The sequence below is a fragment of the Lactuca saligna genome, chromosome 4 (assembly GCF_052625555.1).
Source record: "Lactuca saligna cultivar CGN05327 chromosome 4, ASM5262555v1, whole genome shotgun sequence".
NCBI lineage: Eukaryota > Viridiplantae > Streptophyta > Magnoliopsida > Asterales > Asteraceae > Lactuca > Lactuca saligna.
The window spans coordinates 192,340,228-192,364,938 of NC_136420.1; the positions used below are offsets into that span (position 1 = coordinate 192,340,228).

Sequence of the window (24,711 nt, forward strand, 5' to 3'; positions counted from 1 at the left end):
CTAAATTCAATAATTAAGGAAACTTATGTTTAGGTTCGAATCATTTTTTCCTATGGTTGATTTAATGGCACGTGCAATGGATTAATTAGCATTGGTTACCGATTAGTGTGATTAGGTTCACGTTCGATATTTCTAATCCTTAGAAAACAAATTAATTCAAATAGTGGTCAGTTGATTAAATTAATGAATTTCCTAGTTTATTAATTTTGGGTAAGTAAGACTTGTAGTTAGCTAATTGAATTGGTCGTTCAATTAACCTCCTGTTGATAGTTCGTCACACAAGCTCACACATTAACTTACCTATTTTCTTATTAACCCTAGTTTCACGTTCGCTATTCCTAGGCATATACTGATGTTTTCACATAAATCATATGAGATAAGCAATTAAGAGATTTTTCATGCAACTTAATATACTTGTAATTAACAGAAAATAGTTGTTGGTAACACATAAGGTTCTTTAACAAGCTTAACAAAACAAAGTTCTCCAATTTAAATTAATCCAACCACAAAATCAAACCATAGTCACAAAATCATCTATCCTAAACAGAAGATATGAGTTTAGCTCATGGTTACCGCAGAAAATAGCTCAAAAACAAAATCAATTGGTTCACACATAGTTCAAACAAGAGATTAAGTAAATAGTTAATTTGATTTCCCTTGATTCTCCTCAAAATCGAATGTTGGGTTGATTCTTCAGTTTCCCATGCTCCAGCAGCACCTTCAATCTCAACTTATCTCAAAGTCATTATTTATAGATTTCTTGAAATAGGGTCGACTCATCGAGTCCAGGGATCGACTCGCTAAGTCGTTCATTAAAAATTTGTGTACGACAAGGACTTCTATTGCTTCGCGAATGTTCGATGTGACTTGTCGAGTCAGGAATTGACTCGCCAAGTTCTTCAGGTTTTTTTACTCTCTTCTTCTTTATTTACTTCTCGAGCACCCAATTCCTATTCCCGCTTCCTTTTGCTTTCGAGCACTTCTTTTAGGCTGAAAATGCAATTTAGACGTAATTAAGTACCTTTTGTTCATTAATTGCAATAAAATAGTCAAAAAGTATTAATATTCTATACAAAATATATGACTAAATATACACATATCACATTGAAACTTTTCAATGATTCAAAATTACACTTAATCTTCTATGCATAACTATGTTCACTAAACTTTTAGTAAATCACGACGAATAGTCTTATTGTTCTTTGCGGTGGACTTGACTAGTGCATAACAATGTGTACAAGAACTTCTAGCCCTTCACTTGGCTCACACACTTGTATGAACATGGAAAATTTCTGACACTACCACAAATAACATAATCAAGAATCACATCCATTTCAATATTGATAACAATAAAAACATACAAACATCAATTTTCACAAATGCCATTGCAAGTATATAAATAAGACAAAAATCAAAATTTATTTTATTTATAAAAAACGCATAAAAACTTGTCCTTACAACACAATTACAAATGAAAACTATGTCACTAAATATTTCTAAGAAATCTATCCTAACTCTTAAACAGCTGCTAAAAAATCCGATCTTTGAACCATGAGATCAAAATCCATTTCTTCGTGATCAGACTCAACTCACTCTTCCTTTAAGCTTCCTTTCTTTTCTTTGACCCTACAAAACATCAAAATGCAATCTTATCAGATCATGTATTAAGAATCTACAAATAGGAACTTAATAGAGTTAGATAGTGGATTTACTTGAAGCGGAGTCATACATCTTGAGTCTCCCATCCTTGCGATCTTTCAGGTACATATGGCAGCTTTGTAACCAATGCACCTTCTCTTGGAAGTAGAAACAAACGGACTATTTTGTAACATCACATGGGACAATTTCATATTCAAGCTTGCTCTTTACCATCTGGTCAAACGGTTCGACCATGGCCAATCCCTTTCCATTGGGAAGAGAAGATTTCTCTGGACTTCCAATGTTTCCATTTTCAATGTCCATGGAAGTTAGGGAGGTTGATCTACCAATCAAATTTGATTTACCAGTGCACCAAATCATTTTTGATTCAATAGAAATAAGAAAATAGGTAAGATCAATAAGTTTCACGTCATGGTCCATCAAATAGTAATCATTTATGAAGTTGCTGTATGATTCAGGAAGTGATTGAAGAACCAAGTCAACAGCCAGCTACCTTGAGACATCGACACCCAACATACCCAACTTCTCAATATGCAACTTCATATCCCGGACGTGAGCATATATAGACTTTCCTTCTTCGTGTTTGGTTACCAATAGAGCTTGAGTGACCTTGAACTTTTCAAGTCTTCAAACACGTAGGCCACGGAGAACTATTGGAGGAGGTGGAGAAAGTGAAGCAAGATTTCCATTTCCACGATCCAATCACAGAACATTATCTTCATGTGGAAAGATTTTTCCAAAGGATTTGGGAAGACCATAATTGTTAGATTTTGACATCTACAAAATAGGAGAAATTCAAGTTAGTTGATCTAAGTCCTTAATATAACACCCAAATGAAATTTTAAGGCTAGGACCCGACACAATATTCTACAATCCGGGAGAGGGATGCCATAATCCAATTGCAGAATATTTAAAGGTAGGTAAATGACGATTTACCAAATTACACCATGAAAAAAGAAAAATAAAATTTAAGTTTTAAATGAATTGAAACTCCTAGATCTTTTGAGAGTCAGTGAACTTTTCAATGGCATGTTTAATCTTGATTATGCCCTTCAAGTTTGTGACTGGGATGTCGAGGATCACAACAAGGTGTGAATAACCATGTAAATTAGCTTCATACTCTCAAAGAAGAATATCACCTAATCAATGTGTTGGTTAACCACACACGCTCCATTGATCTATGATAAGCTATGAGTTATCCATTTCCATCCTTTATTAGTCCCATATTAGTGTGTCGGTTAACCACACACGCTCCACTAACGACCAACAAGGTGCAATGTGCAATTTCATGGATTAGCACCAAATTCACATTTTTCTAAAGTAACTAAGATTGAGAATTTTCTAAAAGCATTTAGTTACTTTATATTGTTCATTATACTTATTAATGAGGATTTAATGTCATATCCTACATGTTCGGCTAACGACCCTCCACTAGTCAAGGAAGCGATGGGTGAGAGTGGACGCCCATTCAATCTCCATTTTATAGGAAATTTCCTTATACCCCCTTATAGATAAGCTTTGTGAATGAGGTCTACTAACGGTAAGACTGACTCTACTTATATATATATATATATATATATATATATATATATATATATATATATAAGTATTAAGCTTTTAATATTATAATAGTATAATGGTATATTTTAAACATTTCAAAATACTAGGATTTTTAATCAAATTTAAAATTTTTGAAAAATTAATACCTTTTAATTTTAAAATCTTAAATATTAAAACTTTGATTTAATAATTATCCAAAATTGAAAAATTAATTTAAATTCTTAAATCCTATAGGATTATCCATTAACTTAAATAATTAATTTAACCTAATCCCTTTATCCCCTAGATTTCGAAAATTTGTGAAGGGATATTTCAAAATCTTTAATTGTCCATTTAAAAAATTAATAAGATAATTACCAAAGATAACATTATCCTAATCACTAAAATTTTGAAATCTAATATTGGGGAGGCAGGTATTTTTGAAAACCCTAGGGTTTACCAACCCTAAAATAAAAAATATGGGGCCAAAGGAAAAGAGTTCAAGAAACCCTAACAAATTTCAAAAGCTATGGTTTTGAAACCCTAATTTCGAAAATCCAAGCCCTAGGGTTTATATTACATAAATCCTAATTTGTCAAATTCATAATTTTGTATCAAATCTAATTGAAAACAACAACAATAAGCTCTGATATCATTGTTCCGTTTTATAAATAGCAAACAATCCTATGTGTGCATACAACCCTATTTTAAGGATCTATGTTTTCACTATTAGACATACAAGCATTGAACATAAAAGCTAAAAACCCTAGAAGGCACATGTAATTTTCGAAATTAACATATAGTTAGGGTAAGGATACATACCTTTATTGTTATATTGTAATAACAATCAAATCCTTAAAGATCTTGAACTTTGGTAGCAAGCCTCACAAGTGTTGTGTCTCTAATGACTCACAAACAAACCTAGCAACCAAGGATTAGTATGGACAGAGAGAAGGGAAGTTAAAATTCGGCTCTAAGCCTTTATTGGAATGCATGGTAAGAAATCCAACCCTATAGGGGTTTATATAGGTGATAAGGAAGGTTTAGGATAAGGTAGGTGTATCTTAGATAACCCTAATCCCTTAACTTCCTCCCTAAGGCTTCCAAGGCGCCCTTAGAGCCCAAGGAAGCCCTTGGACACTCTATATTTCGTTCCCCCACCTCTAAGGGAGGTTCTAGAATGCTCAATACACAAATTTTAAACATTTTCACTTTTAGTTCCTGCTGTTTCAATTAATTCCTTTAATCCTAAAATTAATTCCAAATTAATTTTTGATTAAATATTAATTAAACCATATGATTTCTATTTAATATATTATATCCATAATACATTAAAAATTATTTATTTTGATTTCAAATTAATTTATTAACCAAGTAATAAATTAATAAATCATTATTCTCTCTCCAACAGTTATGATATTCAATTGCCAAATTTGAAGGCAACCCAAAAGGATGTTGCTACTATCAATTCAAGTACATACCGATTATACTTAAGGGCTTAGATACCTAATCAAACACAAATAATTATGGAATATTCCATATTCTATTTATTTACCATTAATTAATTAAGTTATTAATTAATTAACAAAACAAGTCCCTTAAATAAATATCTCTTCAGATATGTTTCTTTTTGTTCTTGGATGTAACCCAAAAGGACATTGTTATTTATAATAACATTACTAGGCTTTGTTATGGCTATGCACACTAATCTCCATCTGATCCCACTTGCACTTAGACATCAAGAATTGACCGGTGTAATACTTACTAGGAACAACGGTGAGTGATAGTTCAATGCAACTACTGTACTTATAGCAACTCTGCTATAAACATCCCTAATACTAATAACTTCAATTTCCTTTGATCTTTATGACGTCTTATTACTAACGAGATACATGGATCAACGATTAATCTCATGGTTCAAGATTATGTTTCCCAATACTGACATGTTGTGACATTTCATACTGACTATTGAATCTATTCAATTTAGTCTCAACTTGGCCAAACATTTGTTTTCAACACCAAATCAATGAGGTGACCAAATACATCTACTTCTCTATTTATGGAAGAAGGATCAAATAAACATTGACTACACAAGTTAGTACTATTCCTCATGCAATACCTATTCAAACCCTATATAAAAGCCAATTAAAGACTGTAACGCCCTTGTTTCGGGACTAAGCATTGGTAGATGATGTAATAGTATAGGTCATCTATTGTAACTCTTTTTGAAGTAATAAGATGAAATATTTGAGAATTATGTGAATTTATGTGTTTTATACTTAATTATAAATGTATAATTAATAAAGAATAAAAATAAGCATCAAAATTAAAGTCTGAGATAAGCCCGATATCATTACATCAAGTTGTAGTGGTCGAAACAAGGATTCCGTGGATATAAAGAACACCGAACTTCGAGTTATAACGAAGAAATTATGACCCGTCGAAGTTCCGCGACTAAACCGGCACAGCACCGGGAAGATGTAAATAGTGAATTTACGATAGAGGACGTTTAGCCTTAGTGAACTAAACAAAAGTTGTAGTATACGTTAAACCGAGAACATACAAAAAAAAAAAGAACGCCTAAATCTGACTTCGTATGAGGATGTTATAAATTTTCTAAGATTTGGCATAGTAGTGCAAGACTCGAAACTCGAATTTTAGTTCGAGCGGTTTTTGGCCTACACGACCTAAATGAGAGTTGAAGATCTTATTAATAGGAACTCAACGATAAAAATACAGATGAAAAAGGAGTTTGTATGAAGAAGTTACGAATTTTACGCGGTCATTTAACAGTATAATCTCCTCCTATGTTAAATTGAAAATCGGTCTAGAATTAGCTGATGGAGTCAAAACGAAAGTAGTGGATCTTGTTTTTACCTACGCGTGGATATTAAGAACGTAAAAAACAGAGCTCATATGCGAAAGTTACAGGGTTTAGAAGTCGGCAGGGTGCTGCTACAAAAGGGGTGACATGGCACAATGTCGGCCACACACGTTTCGCCACCAGAATGTTGACACCTGGCCATGAACTCGACGAGTCAAGCTACCAGGCAGCGTATAAATAGAGGTGTCAGGTTCCCTTCATTCTCCACAATATCCAACTTCACTTTCTTTCTCTAGTTTCTCTCCCTAAGCCCCAACCCCCCTCCCCTAAAGTCTAGGTAAACCCCCTAGCACTTGAAGGAAGCCCCGAGGCTCCCGATGTCCCAAGAAAAGAGCCTTTCGGCCTGGGAACACTGCTCCAGTGAAACCCAGTTTTGCGAAAACCCCGCTGTAAGTGAGCTACTCCTACCCTATCTTTAGTATATATTATGTTTTAATATAGTAATGTTATTAATGTTGGGTTATGAGCATTCTAACACTCCTATGGTGTACATGCAACCCTATAAACCTTAGATCTATGTTTTCTCTATTATACATGCAAATAAGAACTTTCCAAGGCTTTAATCCTAACTACCATATTATGAAGCACTTGTACTACAAAGTACTAGTTAGATGACATACCTTTTGATGTAGGTTGATGTCTTCAAGATTTAAGAGCTTCGCCCCAATAGTGTGGAAGCCTCAAGTGGAATCACAAATCACCAAAACACCTTGGAAGACTTTAGAGAATATGAATACTTTGGTTCTCTCTAGTGAAATCGGCTAGCCCTTCATAGTGTACCACACTAGTGCCAATTTCACCAACCAAGAACATCTTTATATAGTATGGAAACTAGGGTTGAACCCGTGACCTTTCATTTCATATGATCCATGGGTTAAACACTCCATGGACTATCCATGAAAGCTTAGCCCAACCTAAATGAACTTGGCCCATTCCATATATACAAGAGTCCATATTTAATTAGTTCATTTTGATCACTTAATTAATTCTAAATTAATTCTTGATCAATACTAATTAAATAATATGATTCCATATTAATATATTAGAACTTATAATATATTAATATTAATCATAAACATACTATTCTCAAAAGATTATCCATATAAATTGTGTTGGTGAAGTGCAACCCAAATGGACCATACCGAGTCGGGTCAAGTACATACCAAATATAGTTATGGACTTAGACATTAATCCAACAGTCTCCCACTTGGATAAGTCTAAAACTATTATTGCATATGACTTTAGGAACCGACTGGCAATCGTAGCTCTCAAAAGCTTTTGTCGAACTCTGACCTTGTCGATGAACTCTAACCTTTGTCAATGACTTGTCCATTAGATAAGGGATCATATATTACTCCATTCTAGATATCATATGGACTGAGACATGGATTATAATCATTCTCTCTGTCCATTTGTTGTTTCCCGATTTCCGATTTATGACGACTGACTAATTGAACAAATCAAATTAGTCCTGGCCCGGCCGAGCACTTCCATTTATCATCATCAAATCATCTAGGGGCCCACAAATATCGCTTTTATCCCGAAGGTAAAAGGAATTGATAAACTTCGACTCATATGGCTTGTTCTACTACTTGTTGAATCATACACAAAGGCACGTTTTATAGCACCGAGTTACCAAATGCGTTTTTGTGCAATCAATGTACAACCAACTCATAGTAACAACTCATATCTCTAGGTTTGAAGAATATAAGATATTATCGTCTCATGATCACTCGTGATTAAAATCCATGAAGTGATTCCAATGAGCGCGGGTTGAATCCAATACTCAGAACTTATGAGCATTCATGAGTGTTGTAGCCCTTTGTCCAACACCTTAGACCTCTACAAGCCAACCCATGACAGTCTTAATTCATATCTACTTCCAACATATGACCGACTGTGGATGGTTTGAATAACTTAGTCATTCCGGAAGAATAACCCAGTTTATTCGGGAAGTCAAAACATGCAAAGTGAAAAAAAAAAATAATTGAATCCAATATGGTATCAAAACCTATGAACATAAATAAAACACCTTTTATTTATCACCATATGATTACACATTATTCATTGTATACTGTTTCAGCTATCAACTTTATTCTTGAATTTAAAACAATAGTTGTTCCATGCTCCAAGCACGTACACTATGTTTTCTAAACACTAGTCATGCCACACACCAAGTATGCATACTATGTTTGTCTATGATCTTTACTTTGTGAACTAGATCAATTGAACATAACTTCAATGATTCTCTTTCCACACTCCCAAATCCTTACTGCAAATGCAACAATTCCAAATTCATGCCATTTACTGAAATCTGTCAGATTCTAAACTTATATGCATTGATCCTCTTGTAATGATTATGCACAAAGTCAGAAAGACTTGACAACAATCATTACAGAGTATTCCAAAGGAGATCAGCTCCTTGGAAACAACCTTCTTGCATTAAGTTTCCTAATCTTAAACAAATTAAAAATTCTAACTTTGAAACATTTCCAGATTCCATTTTGACTATCACTTCTGAACAAGAGTTGCCTCCTTCCAGATTATGTCAATATGGTCCTTCCAAAATTATCACTATACTTCCAACTGTCCTTGAGCAACCAATCTTTGGTAAACCTTAGATTGTCCTCGACAATTGTTTAATCCTTTTAGTCATATCCAGTTCTAAACCTTTTCCCTTCTTAATGCCCCAAGCATTTGGAAAATTTTAGAAAGGATGAATATACCACAAGTAATCGATCCTATATCCAAAGCATATGGGACACGATTCATGATGTCTCACATAAAGACTAAACCAGTATTTTGCTATAACATTTCCATTTCAATTTGCCAAGTTCTCATAATTCAGATTATGAAAAGGGGTGCCGTAATTAAAACCTCACGATCTAAGCTTATAGATTTGAGATGAAGTATAATTTCCTCTCCCTTAATTATAGCAAAACAACTCTTTCCCAGTTGAAACTTTTGTTTTCTATAATTAACATTGCTAACATGCAATACTTATCATAATTATCATGGTCCCACTAACATGATGATTATTAGCATAACACTTATGCTCCCACTAGCTTTGACATGTACTCAGAAATCAGGTGGACTTCTTACCAAAGCTCAGATTTCTGATACTAGATTGTTTTGATAGAACTTTATCAAAATCATACACCTTCCCTTAGATAACACACTTCTGTGTCTAAACAATTATGAAGAGGGATGTCGTAATCATAATGGTTAGACCTTTTTGCCACTTCTCACAAGTCCAGGTTAGTGTGCCGGTAAACCACACACGCTCCACTAACGACTTTGAGAATGCAAATATCACAATTGTTATCTAACTAAAATGTACTTAGTGAAAGTGTTTCCTCACCATCATTTTCATGAATCGGAGAGAAACCTTATGACACTTATATTTAATGGTGTATGTGTTCTTATCCATGTGAATTGTCAAAACCATAGTCACAAGACAAGGATAATGACAAATCCAAACTCATATGGACTGAACTCAATCTTTACTTCTTGCCACCTAGCAGCTCAAGGGCCTGCCATTGCTTCCAAGTTTTTGTGTAACCAATCGAGAACTCTAAGAACTCAACTTTAACTAGAATGGGCAAAGACTATGTCAACACGATAGGTTATGAACCTGAAGTCGTGTGCTAGTGAAGAACTTTAGGTTTTATTCTTGATTAGTTCTTGAGACTTTCAAGACCTTTAAGACTCCCACTGTCCTCTTCACTTATAAGACTCCCTTGTCAAACATCCAAGAGATAGTGTGGATTCTAATCAAGACAAACACTTCACATAGTTGGCCTACGTTGGTCTTTGTTTTATCCAAAACATCACAACTTACCAACGTCAAATGAACAAGAGTAGGACACTTTTACTCTTACATTTGACACGTGTTTTAAACCTTCTTAAAGACATGTCACTCAAATTACAATCTTGGAGTATGACTCTAAGACTTGTATTGGAACGAAGTATGACTCATCTTCTTGATTTAACCATTTCAACAATTCAAGATCCCTTCTTCTTAGTCATAAGAATGCACTAAGACTTCCTTAGAGAACTAATTTTGATATGGTTTCTTAATCATTAAGATGATCACAAAACTGATACTAAAGTACTCTCCCATCTTTTCAGATTTGAGAAACTTTTATCCTTCTGCCTAATTTGATTCTTCTTATTCGCTCTGTCATACATTGGAACCTTTTTTCCAATGTCTCAGAATTACACTTAAGCTTGTAAGTATAATCATATTTACTGAGCTTTAGTAAACTATGAAAAATAGTTTTATCAATCTTTTGTGGTGGACTTAATCAGTGCACATGACTATGTACTCGATCCCTTAGTCCATTACTTGACTCACACATCCATGTGAACAAGTAATTAGTCTTAATTTTTCCAATACTTGAAAGTTCTCATTCATCATGCTATACAACTTGCATGATTCCAAGTCCCGGTCCAATTGAGACTTTGGATGATGAGAATCTTTCCTTATTTGGTAAATTTAGACATTACCACAAATGAAGGAATCAATTTCATATTTCCACTCTTGCTCTTAATGGAATCATATAATCAACAATTTTTCCTCAAATGCCATTGTAAGGATATTTTAAAATAAATAAAATCAAAAATTTCCTTTTATTTTACAACTTTGCGGAAAAACTTATCCTTACAATCCATATGAAATCTTGTTGTTATCTATTCCTAAGCAATATCTCATAACTCCTAAGAAGTAGCTCAAGAATCCGATCTTCAACCTACGCGATAGAAATCCATCTACTCGAGCAGATTCAGCATATTCTTTCTTTAAGTTTCTTCACTTTTCTTTAATTCTTAAAACATCACCATGTGACCCAGTCACATCATGTATCAAGAATCTCAGAATAGAAACTTAACAGAGTTAGATAGTGGACTTTACCTGAAGTAGAGTCAAACTTATTGACTTTAACATTCTTAGGTAAATTTGGCAGCTTTGCAACTAATGACCCTTCCTTTGGTAATATAAACATATGGACCCTTTGATAATGGTACACGGGACTATTATAGACTTAGCCTTTTCTCTTTACCATTTGGTCAACCTAGTTGACTATGGTCAGTCCCTTTCCATTGGGAAGAGAATGCTTTTCTGTATTTCCTATGTCACTATTGTCAATGTCCATCAAGTTTTGAGGAAGTTGATCTTAACAAATAGATAAGATCATTAAGGGTCTTGTCATAGTCTATTTCATAGGTGTTCCAAAAGAACTCACTACGTGACTTAGAAAGTGATTGAACCACCAACTTTCTCAAGACTTTGACACCCAACTCTCCCGGCTTGTCAATATGTCACTACATATCCAAGATGTGACCACACCAAGACCTATACTTGCCAATAGGGCTCAAGTGACCTTAAACTTTTCAAGAACTTGTGGGGTAGGGAGAATAATTGGAGGAGGTCAAAGAAGTATGATTTCCAAGGGACATCATCTTCATTTAGGAAAGCTTGTTTCAAGAGATTTGGGAAGATCATAAATGTCTAAACCAGACATGTTTTGGGAGATATTCAAGATAGTCGATCTTAAAGTCCTTAATATGACACCCAATATGAAATATTAAGGCTAGGACCCAACAAACTATTTTATAACTTAGAAGAGGTATGCAGTAATCCAAGCTATAAAACAATTTGAAGGTAGGTGAATGACGATTCACCAATTTCCACCAAGATAAACGAAATGTATTATTAGGTTTTAATTGGTTTTGAAACTCCTAGATCTTTTGAGATTCATTGAACTGTTCAATGCCATGTTTCAATCTCGAGTGTGCCCTTCATGTTTTGTGACTGGGATGCCGAGGATCACAAAACAAGGTGTGAAGTAACCATGCAAATTACTTGGTACCCTTAAGTGTTTAACCCTTAATCGATGTGTCGGTTAACCACACACGCTCCATCGATACTATGATAAATATTAAGTCACCCTTTACCTACCTTGTTAAGTCTAAGTTAGTGTGCCGGTTAACCACACACGCTCCACTAACGACTTAGACGAAGTGTAAAGTGTAATTTCATGGATTAGCACCTTATTCACATTTTTCCTAAGTAACTAAGATTGAGAATTATTAAGAGTTTAGTTACTTAGTATTTATCATTAATACTTTTAATGAAGGGAGAATTATAGTCCTGTCAAACTCGTTCGGTTAACGACCCTCCACCAGTCAAGCAAGCGGTGGGTGAGAGTGGACACCCATTAAGTTGCCATTTTATAGGCAACAACCTTATACCCACCTTATAGACCGGCTTCATGAATGAGGCGTACTAGCGGTAAGACCGACTTTACTCTTATACATATATATATATATATATATATATATATATATTATTAACTTATAATATTATAAAGTATAAGGGTTGAATTTTAACTTTTAAAATTCTAAGGGCTAACTTGGAATTAAAGTATTCATAAGTGAAAACTTTTCAAATTCCAAAACTTGAGGGCAAGTTTTGAAACTATTCAAAACTAATTAATTCCATAACTTATGTGTTTAAAGTAGTTTTAATCCAAAAACTCTTCAAGTTCCATAACTTGAGGACAAGTTATGGAAGACTTTAAACTAATAAAAGAATTAACTTTTCTTTATTTTATAACTTATGGAATTAATTAAGGTTACACTTTTTTTTATTTATTTATTTTTAATTTAATGAAGAGACTCTTGGTCCTCGATAACTTGAGGACAAATTATGGAGTCATAACTCCAATTAATTAGAACCAGACTCTTCATTTTGTAACCTTTGCCAAATTTTATGAGTTTTATGAAACTTAAATGTGTCTTTTCATAAAACTTGACAACAAGTTACAAAAACACATTTTTGAATCAACTCTTAGATTAATTTGGATTGAAAACAACTATTTCACTCAACTTTTCTATTAATCTAAGCAACTCATAAGAACAAGGTAATTCAAATCAAACTTTTTCATGTAATTAGTCTAAACCTTAAACTAATACAAAACATGAATCTATTGACAATTATCTTTGAAATTGGATTAGCATGAACATTACCTCTTCAAAAAACAAGTTTATAAGTTCAAAACAACTTAGGGTAACGTTCCTAGTCCATTTCTAGCCAAAAACCTCGAAAATATGCTGTCTGGGGGTCCAACTCGTCGAGTGCATGAACCAACTCAGCGAGTTGGATCGATTTGATCACTTTTTAGGCATGGACTCGCCGAGTCCCTTGATGGACTCACCGAGTTTGATGATCAGACAGCAACAATTTCGATTTTTTTAAGCAGTTTTGCAAGTATAACAAGAAAACAAGCCTAGGCTCTGATACCACTGTTGGGTTATGAGCATTCTAACACTCCTATGGTGTACATGCAACCCTATAAACCTTGGATCTATGTTTTCTCTATTACACATGCAAATAAGAACTTTCCAAGGCTTTAATCCTAACTAGCATATTATGAAGCACTTGTACTACAAAGTACTAGTTAGATGACATACCTTTTGATGTAGGTTGATGTCTTCAAGCTTTAAGAGCTTAGCCCCAATAGTGTGGAAGCCTCAAGTGGAATCACAAATCACCAAAACACCTTGGAAGACTTTAGAGAATATGAATACTTTGGTTCTCTCTAGTGAAATCGGCTAGCCCTTCATAGTGTACCACACTAGTGCCAATTTCACCAACCAAGAACATCTTTATATAGTATGGAAACTAGGGTTAAACCCGTGACCTTTCATTTCATATGATCCATGGGTTAAACACTCCATGGACTATCCATGAAAGCTTAGCCCAACCTAAATGAACTTGGCCCATTCCATATATACAAGAGTCCATATTTAATTAGTTCATTTTGATCACTTAATTAATTCTAAATTAATTCTTGATCAATACTAATTAAATAATATGATTCCATATTAATATATTAGAACTTATAATATATTAATATTAATCATAAACATACTATTCTCAAAAGATTATCCATATAAATTGTGTCGGTGAAGTGCAACCCAAATGGACCATGTCGAGTCGGGTCAAGTACATACCAAATATAGTTATGGACTTAGACATAAATCCAACAATTAGGACCTTATAATAAGTATTTGGGCTATTATTACCAGTTATACAACTGTCGTTAAAATATCATTTAACCACTCGCGGTACGGGGAATCTAGTTTAAATTGCCGCATAGGGTTGTTTGATTTTAGAAGTACTATATGCGAAAATGGTCCTGCCCTCCGATGTTTTATGTCTAGCCCCTGTCTGTATATAATGGTTGAGAAATATTATTTTGTGCTTATATATATAATATTAATAATAGCAAGATTATTAATTAGTCTCAGTGAATATTAGGCTAAACTAGTGGTATTGATATTTGGTTTGTCAAAGGAAAATTATGTTTAGAGTAACGAAGTGTTGTCCGAGTGTCGAGTCACCACCTTCTCAGGTGAGTTCATAGTTACTTTCATCTTCCACATAGATATGAAGTATTTAATATAAACTACGTGCTACGTGTTCATATTGTCTGAATACTTGCTGTCTATGCTGATGAAAGATTTTTATACATGTTTTAAATGATTTAAATTGTATATGTATTTTATATCTACAAAAAGGTTGGGGTAAAACATGGGTAGATGTAATAGAAGATGTGTGATAAAATGATGAGAGGTCTCTATGTTGTTATTGTTGATTCTGTTATCCAGCGGAGTATGGATTACGACCATAGACTCTTCTAGACATTCTAGTTGAACGCTAGCAGGCTCGCAACCTGTAGGTGTTTGTGAATGATGTGTTCACCGGTGTACTCCATTCCCCTCATGGTTGCCTTAAGGACATTTATTGTTGAGAAATCCCCTTGCATTAGTGTCCATCCCGATCTTGATCCTTAGTCTAGGTCCCTTATGATAGGTGTTTTAGGGACGTAATATGAGGATAACGGGAACGAGTAATCGGGTTATTGTTGGTTGATGAAATTAATAAACTTATTTATTGTGGGTTGAAAACCTTATGTGCTGACCAGACTCCCAAGCCTGACCCACTCAATTTCTTGTTTTACTGGTAGTGGCGCACGAGCATAGATATGATGTTTGGGATGAGAGATTACGGATATAGGCCTGTAGATATGAATAAATGTATTGAGGCTTATATTGTACTATTTATGCGTTTGATCTGTATCGAACATGACATCCCAAGGTTTTTAATGAAATACATTTATACGGAAATGTTTTAATAAATCTTTATCGTATTTTATTATGGGATAAAATTCTGCAACACTTTTATTTAAAATGTTATTCTGATTTTTAAACAAAGCATAAACAAAATCGATCTTTTCTGGCCGTGAAAACGGGGATGTCACACAGACAATTTTAGGGAGAAACCAAGATACAACAGATTGTAGAACAAAACCTCATACATCTCCATTTAAATAGTATGAAAACTGGTCAACTTAATTTACTGATGACGTGATCCACAAAGTAATCTTTAAGTGTGGTTACTCCAATACTTAAAATCTCGATTTTCAAGTACTCATTAGTATTGGTTGCAAGGGTTTGTTATGTTCATCCCTATAAATAATCTACCAATACTATGGCAATCTGAATTCACTACCATCTTCTAAGGATAGGATTGATTGTGGAATATTCAAATAATAAATTATTCTGGAAGGGGGTTCTAAACATGCAAAATTAGAAACAAGGATAATATGAATAGTCAAAGTAACTTATTATTAACAATTACCAAATCAAAAACATCCAATACGTTCCAAATAGAGATCAAACTACAAATTGTGTTATGAAACCAATTCACTAGCAAATTTAATGCCAACAAACCTAGTATGAGAATCATACTTAATTTGTGATAGTGGTTTGGTGAGTGGACCAACTGGATTGTCTTGAGATGGAACACAACTCATAATAATGTCTCCATCTTCCACAAGCTTCCTTATAATATGAAATTTTCTCTTAATATGCCTTATGTGCTTATAAACTCGAGGTTCTTTAGTTAAGGTAACTACACCCACATTATCATAGTGGGATTCTCAACCAATTCGGCTATGCTTGAAACAACACCTAAGTAGTTGATGAAAATCTTTAGCCACATTGCTTCTTTAGCCGCTTCACTTGCAGTAGTGTATTCTGACTCTATAAATGAATCAACAATTGTTTCTTGACTAGAACTTCTCTACGTTACTGATCTTCCATTTGATGTGAACACAAAGCCAGATTGAGATCTTGAATTATCTCTGTTAGTTTGGAAACTTGCATCCACATATAATTTGACGCTTAGATCATCTTTACCACCATAAACTGAGAGCATATCTTTAGTTCTCCTAAGGTACTTTAGAATGTCCTTGACAGCAGTCCAATGACTTTCACCAAGATTTTCCAGATAATGACTCGTCATACTGATAGCGCATGAGATGCCTGGCCTTGTGTATATCATGACGTACATAATCGATCCTATAGCAGAAGCATATGGGACCCAACTCACTCAGTCTAATTCTTCACTAGTACTAGGACATTGATTTTTGCTCAAAATTGTGCCATGTTGCATAGGTACAAATCCCTTCTTATAATCCTCCATCTTGAATTTCTTCAAGATATTAGATAAGTATGTGTTTCGACAAACTCCGTAACTCGATGATACTGGAAATGAACATTTTTGGAGATTAGGAGAAAATGTATACATAAATAATTTACCCTATATGGTACCGGTTCGATTTGGTACCAATTGTATTTTTGATCACCCTTAACACTCAATAATAAACATATATCTAACTTCATATAAACGACTTAAGAAAATATGATTATAAAATTCATGTAATATACTTCATATAACGAGTAAATAGCATGAAAGTCAGCAAGTTTACACCACAATTCTAATTTGAGATTGTGTTTTTGTCTCACATTTGATATAGTGTTTTCCAAATTTTTACTATTCAAACCACTTGAACGGTCAACCTGCTTGTCTGCTCATATGACATGATGGTATGTTAGTTTTGATGATACAGCATGCTGATATGTCAAAATTGAAAAAAATGTTACCAAAGACATTAAACTTTCACTATTTTTAATATTGACACTAAATTTTTATTTTATTTTTCAATTTTAATGCTTATTTTTTTTTTGTTCTAAATTGATCATATTTATCGGATTTCAAGTTCATAAAATCCTATAAACATTGATAACGATTGTAAGCAATAAACATATAATCAAATTTCAACTATCATCGACATGTTTTAAGTTTTTAGCATATGCTTTTACTTATTTATATAAAATCAAATTTCACCTAAAATTGTATTTCAACTATTATTCAAAATTCAAACATCATAACATTGATACAAACATCAAGATGGATATGAAATTGGATATTAGATACATAAATTCCAAAGAAAGACAGAAATTTGAACACAACAAGACCAAATAAAAACCGGAAAAATTACATGATACAAGGCTCCGATGAAGACAGAGGTACCGTCGGCGGCTACACAGGTAGAGGACGACAAAGTTGGTGCTCCGAGAAGAATTCATAGAGAAGAACAAATCGGTGAGATGATGCGTCAATGTTTGTTTTAAACGTGGGTTCATATATTTTCTTTTCCTTTTCCTTTTTTTGTTTAATTGAGGTCTATCAGAATGGTCTTCTCACCTAAAAATATTGGTCTAGATCTTTTGATGCGCAAACGTTTTAACATCTATGGATTAAAAGAAAATACATTTCAAGATTCTGTAGACGTAAATATCTTCCCGCCCGTAGACATAAGTACTCAAAAAAAAAAATCCAAAAAAAAAAACAAACAACCTAGATGGTATATAGATTTAAAAGATTGCAAGTTTATTTTCACATTCATTCAAACTATGATATTAAATAAACCAAACCAAAGTTATGTGTAGCAGGATAAGGAGCACCATGTGCGTGCATAAACATATCAGCATATTTGTTATTGTGCATAACTTGTTTATGCATGGTTTATGCATGCATTATCTGTCGCGTAAGATTCAGCTAAGATAATAGAAATACACCACGATACAGATTTTAAGATCTCTTGCAATCATGTTATTTTATAGAACTATGCAAAAATATCTATTTGATTTTTGAAAATGGATTCTTTTCCAAAATTAAAAAATATTGATGATTGAAAAATGCAATCTGAAAGATATGATAGGCACATGATTTAAGGGTAAAAAGCCATTGATTCCGGCCTCTTCGATCCACCGTCGCTCCATTTGTCACTCTTCTAGCGAAGATCACTTTTACACTCATGCTGCCTTTTACATTCCTTCTGCAGCCCATTAAATAGTACACTTATCGTTTCAAAAAATAACATCGTTAAATGGAAAAATAGTAACCTATCTTTATTGTTTTCTTGATTATAATTTATATATTTATTTATATATCATAATATTATATATAATTCTTGCTCTTACAAGAATATCATTCCCATACATCAATAGTATAATTAGCAACTGCAACTTTCTTTTGTAGAGCTATGAATGAAAGGAGGTTACATATGATTTCGGTCTGCATTCAACAGGTTTATATATATAGTGTACGAAAGAATCAAAATATTATGAAAAATTAAATTATGAACACTAAAAAGTCAGTATATTTTACTGACTATTGAAAGATTCTAATAATTTAAAATTAAATAATTCAGTTTTATCAAATGGTCACTTGAAAAACATTGTCATCGTTTATAATTTGAAACTCACGTTTTGTGGTTAAAAGATTTTATTTTGTGATAAATGAAACAATAATAACTGTTTTAAACGTTTGTTGTGTGCAATATAAACGTGTTTATAATTATTTACATTTCGGGTAAACTAAAATCTTTTAATAGCATAAAAAGATGACAAGTCTTTTTAACAACAACCACAACTAATTTCTAAATTACCAATGATAAAACTTCCATCCATAACTTCTATATGAAAAGTTGCCATAACATGTTCAAGTCAAAAATTAAAAGTTGGTATTGTATTATAAAATACGACCTAGATAGCTTTTTACCAAGTAATCCACTTTGATTATGATTTATTTTAGTCTTTGCTTTAGATATACAAAACTGTTATCATTATCTCATATTTGAATTTTTATGTCTACACGAATTATTGAAATTAGATATTTTTATAGGAAAATTAATATTTACCGAAAGTATACATAAAAGATCCATTTTCTCTTGAAAATGAGAGAGAATCTAGCAAGAAAAATCAAACAAACGCTTTTTACATAGTGATAATATAGTAATGATTAATTATTAATCATTAATAATTATACAATAATAATTATTAATAATTAATAATTACTAATAATATGATTTTTTATCCATGGTTTGCTGCTTGAGAAAGCTCTGCTGCTTTAAAATGAAAGCCTCAACGGCGAGCCGAAACTCTTCGTTGCTCAGCCTCTCGACCGTCTCCGATGAAGTCGCCGGCGAGCCTCCGTCGTCGACAGTGACCACAACCCTTCTCCGCTTCTCTGTCACCGACCTCCTCAACTCTCTTCGAGGCTTCATCGAAATCTCCCGCTTCAACTTCGCAGACTGTGTCCTCTGAAATCTCTCTATCTGTTTCGCCGCCTGCTTGATTGCCATTTCCGCCGCCACTTCCGACTCTGTTTTCACTATCGAATTCTCAAACCCAATTACTTTTTCTTGAGGTTCTTCCATGGCTGTCTGCATCACCGGGAATTCTTCCACCGGCGGCGGTAGCAGTTCTCCATCCGAAGCGGCGTCACTCGTTTTATGATGATTCGTAGATCTCTTTTTATTCTCTTCGGAAATTTCATGATCAATGGATTCGTTTCCGACCTCCATGTGACCGGAGAAAACGTAACAAAGAACAACGATAAAATTTCCGATTAGAAAAACGATGTGTTGATTCAATATGTAAGATGAACAGGCGTACAGATACTCGCCGGATACTTTAAAAACTGTAGGAAGGCGAGTCGACGACCATGAAATCAACGCAACGGCGACAAAGACTTCGATTAATTTAAATATTCTGGAAATGTTGTCAAACCGTTTGTATCTTGAAAGCGCATGCGCCTTCTCCACTTGAATACTATCAAGAAAACCATACGAATCCATGGTTTTTTAAAAATTCAAGTATTCAGAATAGGATCGAATCAAAAACCCAAAAACGGTTTGAGATGTTATTCGAATATTTATGGGAATAAATTGACTCGGAAAACAGAGAAAAACAGGTACACGACATGAAAATATGTTGAAACGACGGAGGAAGAAGACAGGGAGTCGAAACCGCCGGAAAATTGTGGGTGGCGGAATTGAAGGTGGAGATGGATCATAAAAAGAAATAACAGAGTAGTCTGAAGTGATTATATTTGAGGATTAGTTATTGGTAAGAGAAAGGGTGGGGGGATTTGAAATCCCGAATGGGGTGAGGACGATGGGGGGGATGCCCATAGAGAATGTTCGCATTTATAGAGGAATTGGACTTCTCGAATAATCTGGTCCTAAAATAGCGACAATATTTTGGCATTTTCTCTTTCAATACAAAGTTAAATGTCGATTGAATGTTCAAGTCGACATTTGTTTCATTTAAGATTAGAAGAAGAGTTATTCAAAATAATAAGGAAAGATAATTGATGTAACTATATTTTAAAGTGTATTTAAAGAAAATTACCAAAAAAATATTTTTAGCAAAAATAACCAATAGGTCCCATATTTTTAGCAAAAATAACCAATAGGTCCCGAATAGAGGTACGAAGAAAGAAACATTTTTTATTACAAGAAAAGAAATTTTCCGTTTATTCCGGACCAACATTCCGAATTCCAGACGGATATTATGGATTCTAGGAAAAAAAAAAGTCTGAAATTTAATGACCGATTATGGGATACATTTTCTGAGAATACATGTATTTTCATAGTCAACACAAGGTTGGTGAGAGTTACAAGTTTTCTGCTAACGATAATAATACTTTCAAAAAAGTATAAAAAGTTGAGAAATTAAATTGATTCCTACTTTTTATACCTACAAATGTTCCTACCCAATAAAATTGTGACAAGTGTCATCATTCCATATTTATTTAACTAACTCATTAAGGCTATATTAGGAATATATCAAATACAATTAAATTGAATGATGATTTGTCATAACTTTAGTGGGTAGGAATAATTGTAGGTATAAAAGGTAGGAGGCAATTTAATTTCTCTAAAAAGTTTTTTCTTTATATGTATAACAATAGTTAAAAGTGTGTTTGCAAAGAGTCTTTGAAAGTCAAAATGCATCTTTTGTGTAAGTAAATCCATACTTAAAACTATTTTTGTAGAGAATCCTTAAATATACTTGAAAACCAAATTATATTGTTACATAAGTAAATCCATGCTTATAATAGTTTTAAAAGCACCCAAGCATATATATATATATATATATCCGGTAAGAATTTTTTTTGGTAGGAAGGTATCAAAAAATTTTTTCTATATATTTTTTTGACGAACAAAATAAATGAATCACTAGATGATTCATTTGTAAGATGATTCACAAGAAAAATTTCTCAAAAAAACATTTTTATAATTCATTTCTAAATAAATTAAGAAAAAAAATCATTTTTATGACAATTTTAGTGAATAACAACAAAATCATTGTATAAATGAATCATCGAGATGTTTTTTTTGACAATTTTTTCTTGTGAATCATCTTACAAATGAATCATCTAATTATTCAATTTGTTTGTTTGCGAAAAAAATATGTAAAAAAAAAAACTTCTTACCTTCCTACCAAAATTTCCTTCTTATTTGATCTTGACTCTATATATATATATATATATATATATATATATATATATATATATATATATATGTATATATATATATATATACATATATATATATATATATATATATATATACACACACATACATATATATATATATATATGTATATATATATGTACATATGTATATATATATATACATATATATATATACATACATACATACATACATATATATATATATATATATATATATATATATATATATATATATTAACTAGTTTAGATGGGTAGATATATAGGATATAGATCTGGTAAGAAATTTTTTTTGGTAGGAAGGTAAGAAGTTTTTTTCTACATATTTTTTTAACGAACAAAAAAAATGAATCACTAGATGATTCATTTGTAAGATGATTCACAAGAAAAAATTCTCAAAAAAACATCTATATGATTCATTTTTAAATAAATTAAGAAAAAAATCCACTTTTATGACAATTTTAGTGAATAACAACAAAATCATTATATAAATGAATCATCAAGATGTTTTTTTGAGAATTTTTTCTTGTGAATCATCTAATGATTCATTTTGTTTGTTCGCGAAAAAAAAAATGTAGAAAAAAAACTTCTTACCTTCCTAGCAAAAATTTCCTTCTTATTTGATCTTGACTCTCTCTCTCTCTCTCTCTCTCTATATATATATATATATATATATATATATATATATATATATATATATATTAAGAATATAAAATATTATCATCGTAGAATTACTTGTGAATAAATCCACGAAGCAATATCTAAGCACAAATTTAACCAATATTTAAAATCCTTATTTTCTAAGTATTCATGAATATTGCAACAATCCTATGCAATTTCCTATCCCTATGGACACTATACGAATTATTCATGAGAGTCTTAAATCAATACTTACTCCCTAAGTATGACTGACTGTGATATTTCGAATAAATTAATATTATGGAAGTAAAACATGAGAAGTAAAACAACATAATAAACTAATTGAAAAATGGTATCACACACTTTGAACATAAGTAAATCTCCATTAAGTTAACCACCATTAAATTATAATTTATTATTGTTACATTGTTTCAAAATATCAACTAACTACTAAAATCTAGAATCTAACATCATCTCTCAACCTAATGCTCCTAGCATGCTTGAAGTGCTTAATCTCTCTTAATCCCTTTGTAAGAAGATCAACATGATTATCCTATGATGATTCACAATTCACCACAAATGCGCCTTCTTCGACTTCATGTTTGATGTAGTGGTATTTCCTTTCGATGTGCCTAGATCTAACATGATCCTTTGGTTCTTTAGTCAAAGCCACCGAACCTTTTTTCTTACAAAATATGTACATTAGCTCTTGGATAAATGGAAAAAAAATCCAAGATCTCTACTAAAATTCTTTAATCACATGGTTCCTTTACTAACTCACTTACTATGATGTACCCTGATTCACAAGTAGAATCAGCAACTGTTTGCTGCTTGGAAAATTTCCAAGTCACCACTCCACCATTATTATGAATAACTATTGTCTCGATTTGTTTGAAAACTGGCATCATTATAGCCACTCCCCTTAAGTTTATCTTTGCCACCAAAAACTAAGATCATATCTTTTGTTTTCCGTAAATACTTAAGAATGTTTTTCACTGCACTCCAATGAGCTAAACTAGGAATACCTTGATACATGCTAACATTGTTCAAAGCATAAGCCACACCAGGTCGAGTATATGTCATCTTATACATGATCGATCCTATAGCATAAGCATATGGGACTCGAATCATCATATCTATTTCCATATCACTACCTGGACAATGATCCTTGCTCAACTTAATAGTATTATGCATCGGTAAGTCGCCTTTCTTGGAATTCTCCATACTAAACCGTTTCAATATTTTATCCAAGTATGTAGTCTGGCTAAGTCCTATCAAATGTTTTTGCGTATTTCTATGGATCCTTATACCAAGAATGTAAGTAGCCTCTCCCAAATCCTTCATAGCAAAGCATTTTCTAAGTCAAGACTTAACTTCTTGCGAAGTTGGAACATCGTTTCCTATTATTAGCATCTCATCCACATAGAAGAATAGGAAGGTCACTACACTCCAACTAGCTTTGACATACACGCAAGACTCATCTTTACATTTAGAGTATCCAAAAATCATTAACCTTTTCATGGAAGCAAAGATTCCAGCTCTAAGATGCTTGTTTAGTCCATAGATAAACCTCTCAAGCTTGCGCCATATTAAGGAATTTGGCATGTTCAAAACCTTTTGGTTGAGCCATGTAAACATGCTCAGCTTGTTTCCCATTAAGGAAAGTAGTTTTAACATTACTTTTCCTTACTTCATACTCATAATCAGCAGCTATGGAAAGCATTACCCTAATTGACTTGATCTTGGCAACTGGAGAAAATGTCTCGTCATAGTCAACCCCTTAGGTTTGAATAACACCCTTTGCAACCAACCTTGCCTTTTGTAAGTCCTAAAAACACTTAGTTCAATACGATATCAATCAAACTATCTAAAGAAAGCGGAATATAAATCAGATAGTGATTCAAGAACACACAAAATAACTCTCAAAGCTCACGATTTATTAGATGAAATCATCTGGTACACCAAGAACACCTTTACCATCCGAATACACTAAAAGATCAACAACTAGAACTCCTAAACAGTTGAAAACAATTTATATACCAAGTACAAAGCCTTAACATGCCCAAGCCCAAGCTGGCCTAAATCACCATAGTGATTTCAGTCCCCATAATCGAAAATTCCATAAGCCCACTATTTCTAAGCCCAAGTATAATAATAGACTAGAAACCCAACATAAAGCATTTAAATATGACCCATCAATCTCCCATTTGGTTTATTGCCGGCTAACTTTATGGATTCTCCACAAGATGAACAT

General features: G+C 32.9%; 1 protein-coding gene across 1 annotated transcript; it reads right to left on the bottom strand.

Annotated features, from left to right (window-relative positions):
* Positions 1-19,353: 19,353 nt before the first annotated feature.
* Positions 19,354-20,136, bottom strand: LOC145040401 (uncharacterized). The gene has a single exon (XM_078988336.1). The coding sequence runs from the start codon at positions 20,134-20,136 to the stop codon at positions 19,354-19,356; it is 783 nt and encodes a 260-aa protein (XP_078844462.1).
* Positions 20,137-24,711: the final 4,575 nt, after the last annotated feature.

Bases quoted from the DNA above. Each gene is read 5' to 3' on its own strand.
- LOC145040401 (XM_078988336.1), bottom strand. From the start codon at position 20,136: ATGGATTCGTATGGTTTTCTTGATAGTATTCAAGTGGAGAAGGCGCAT.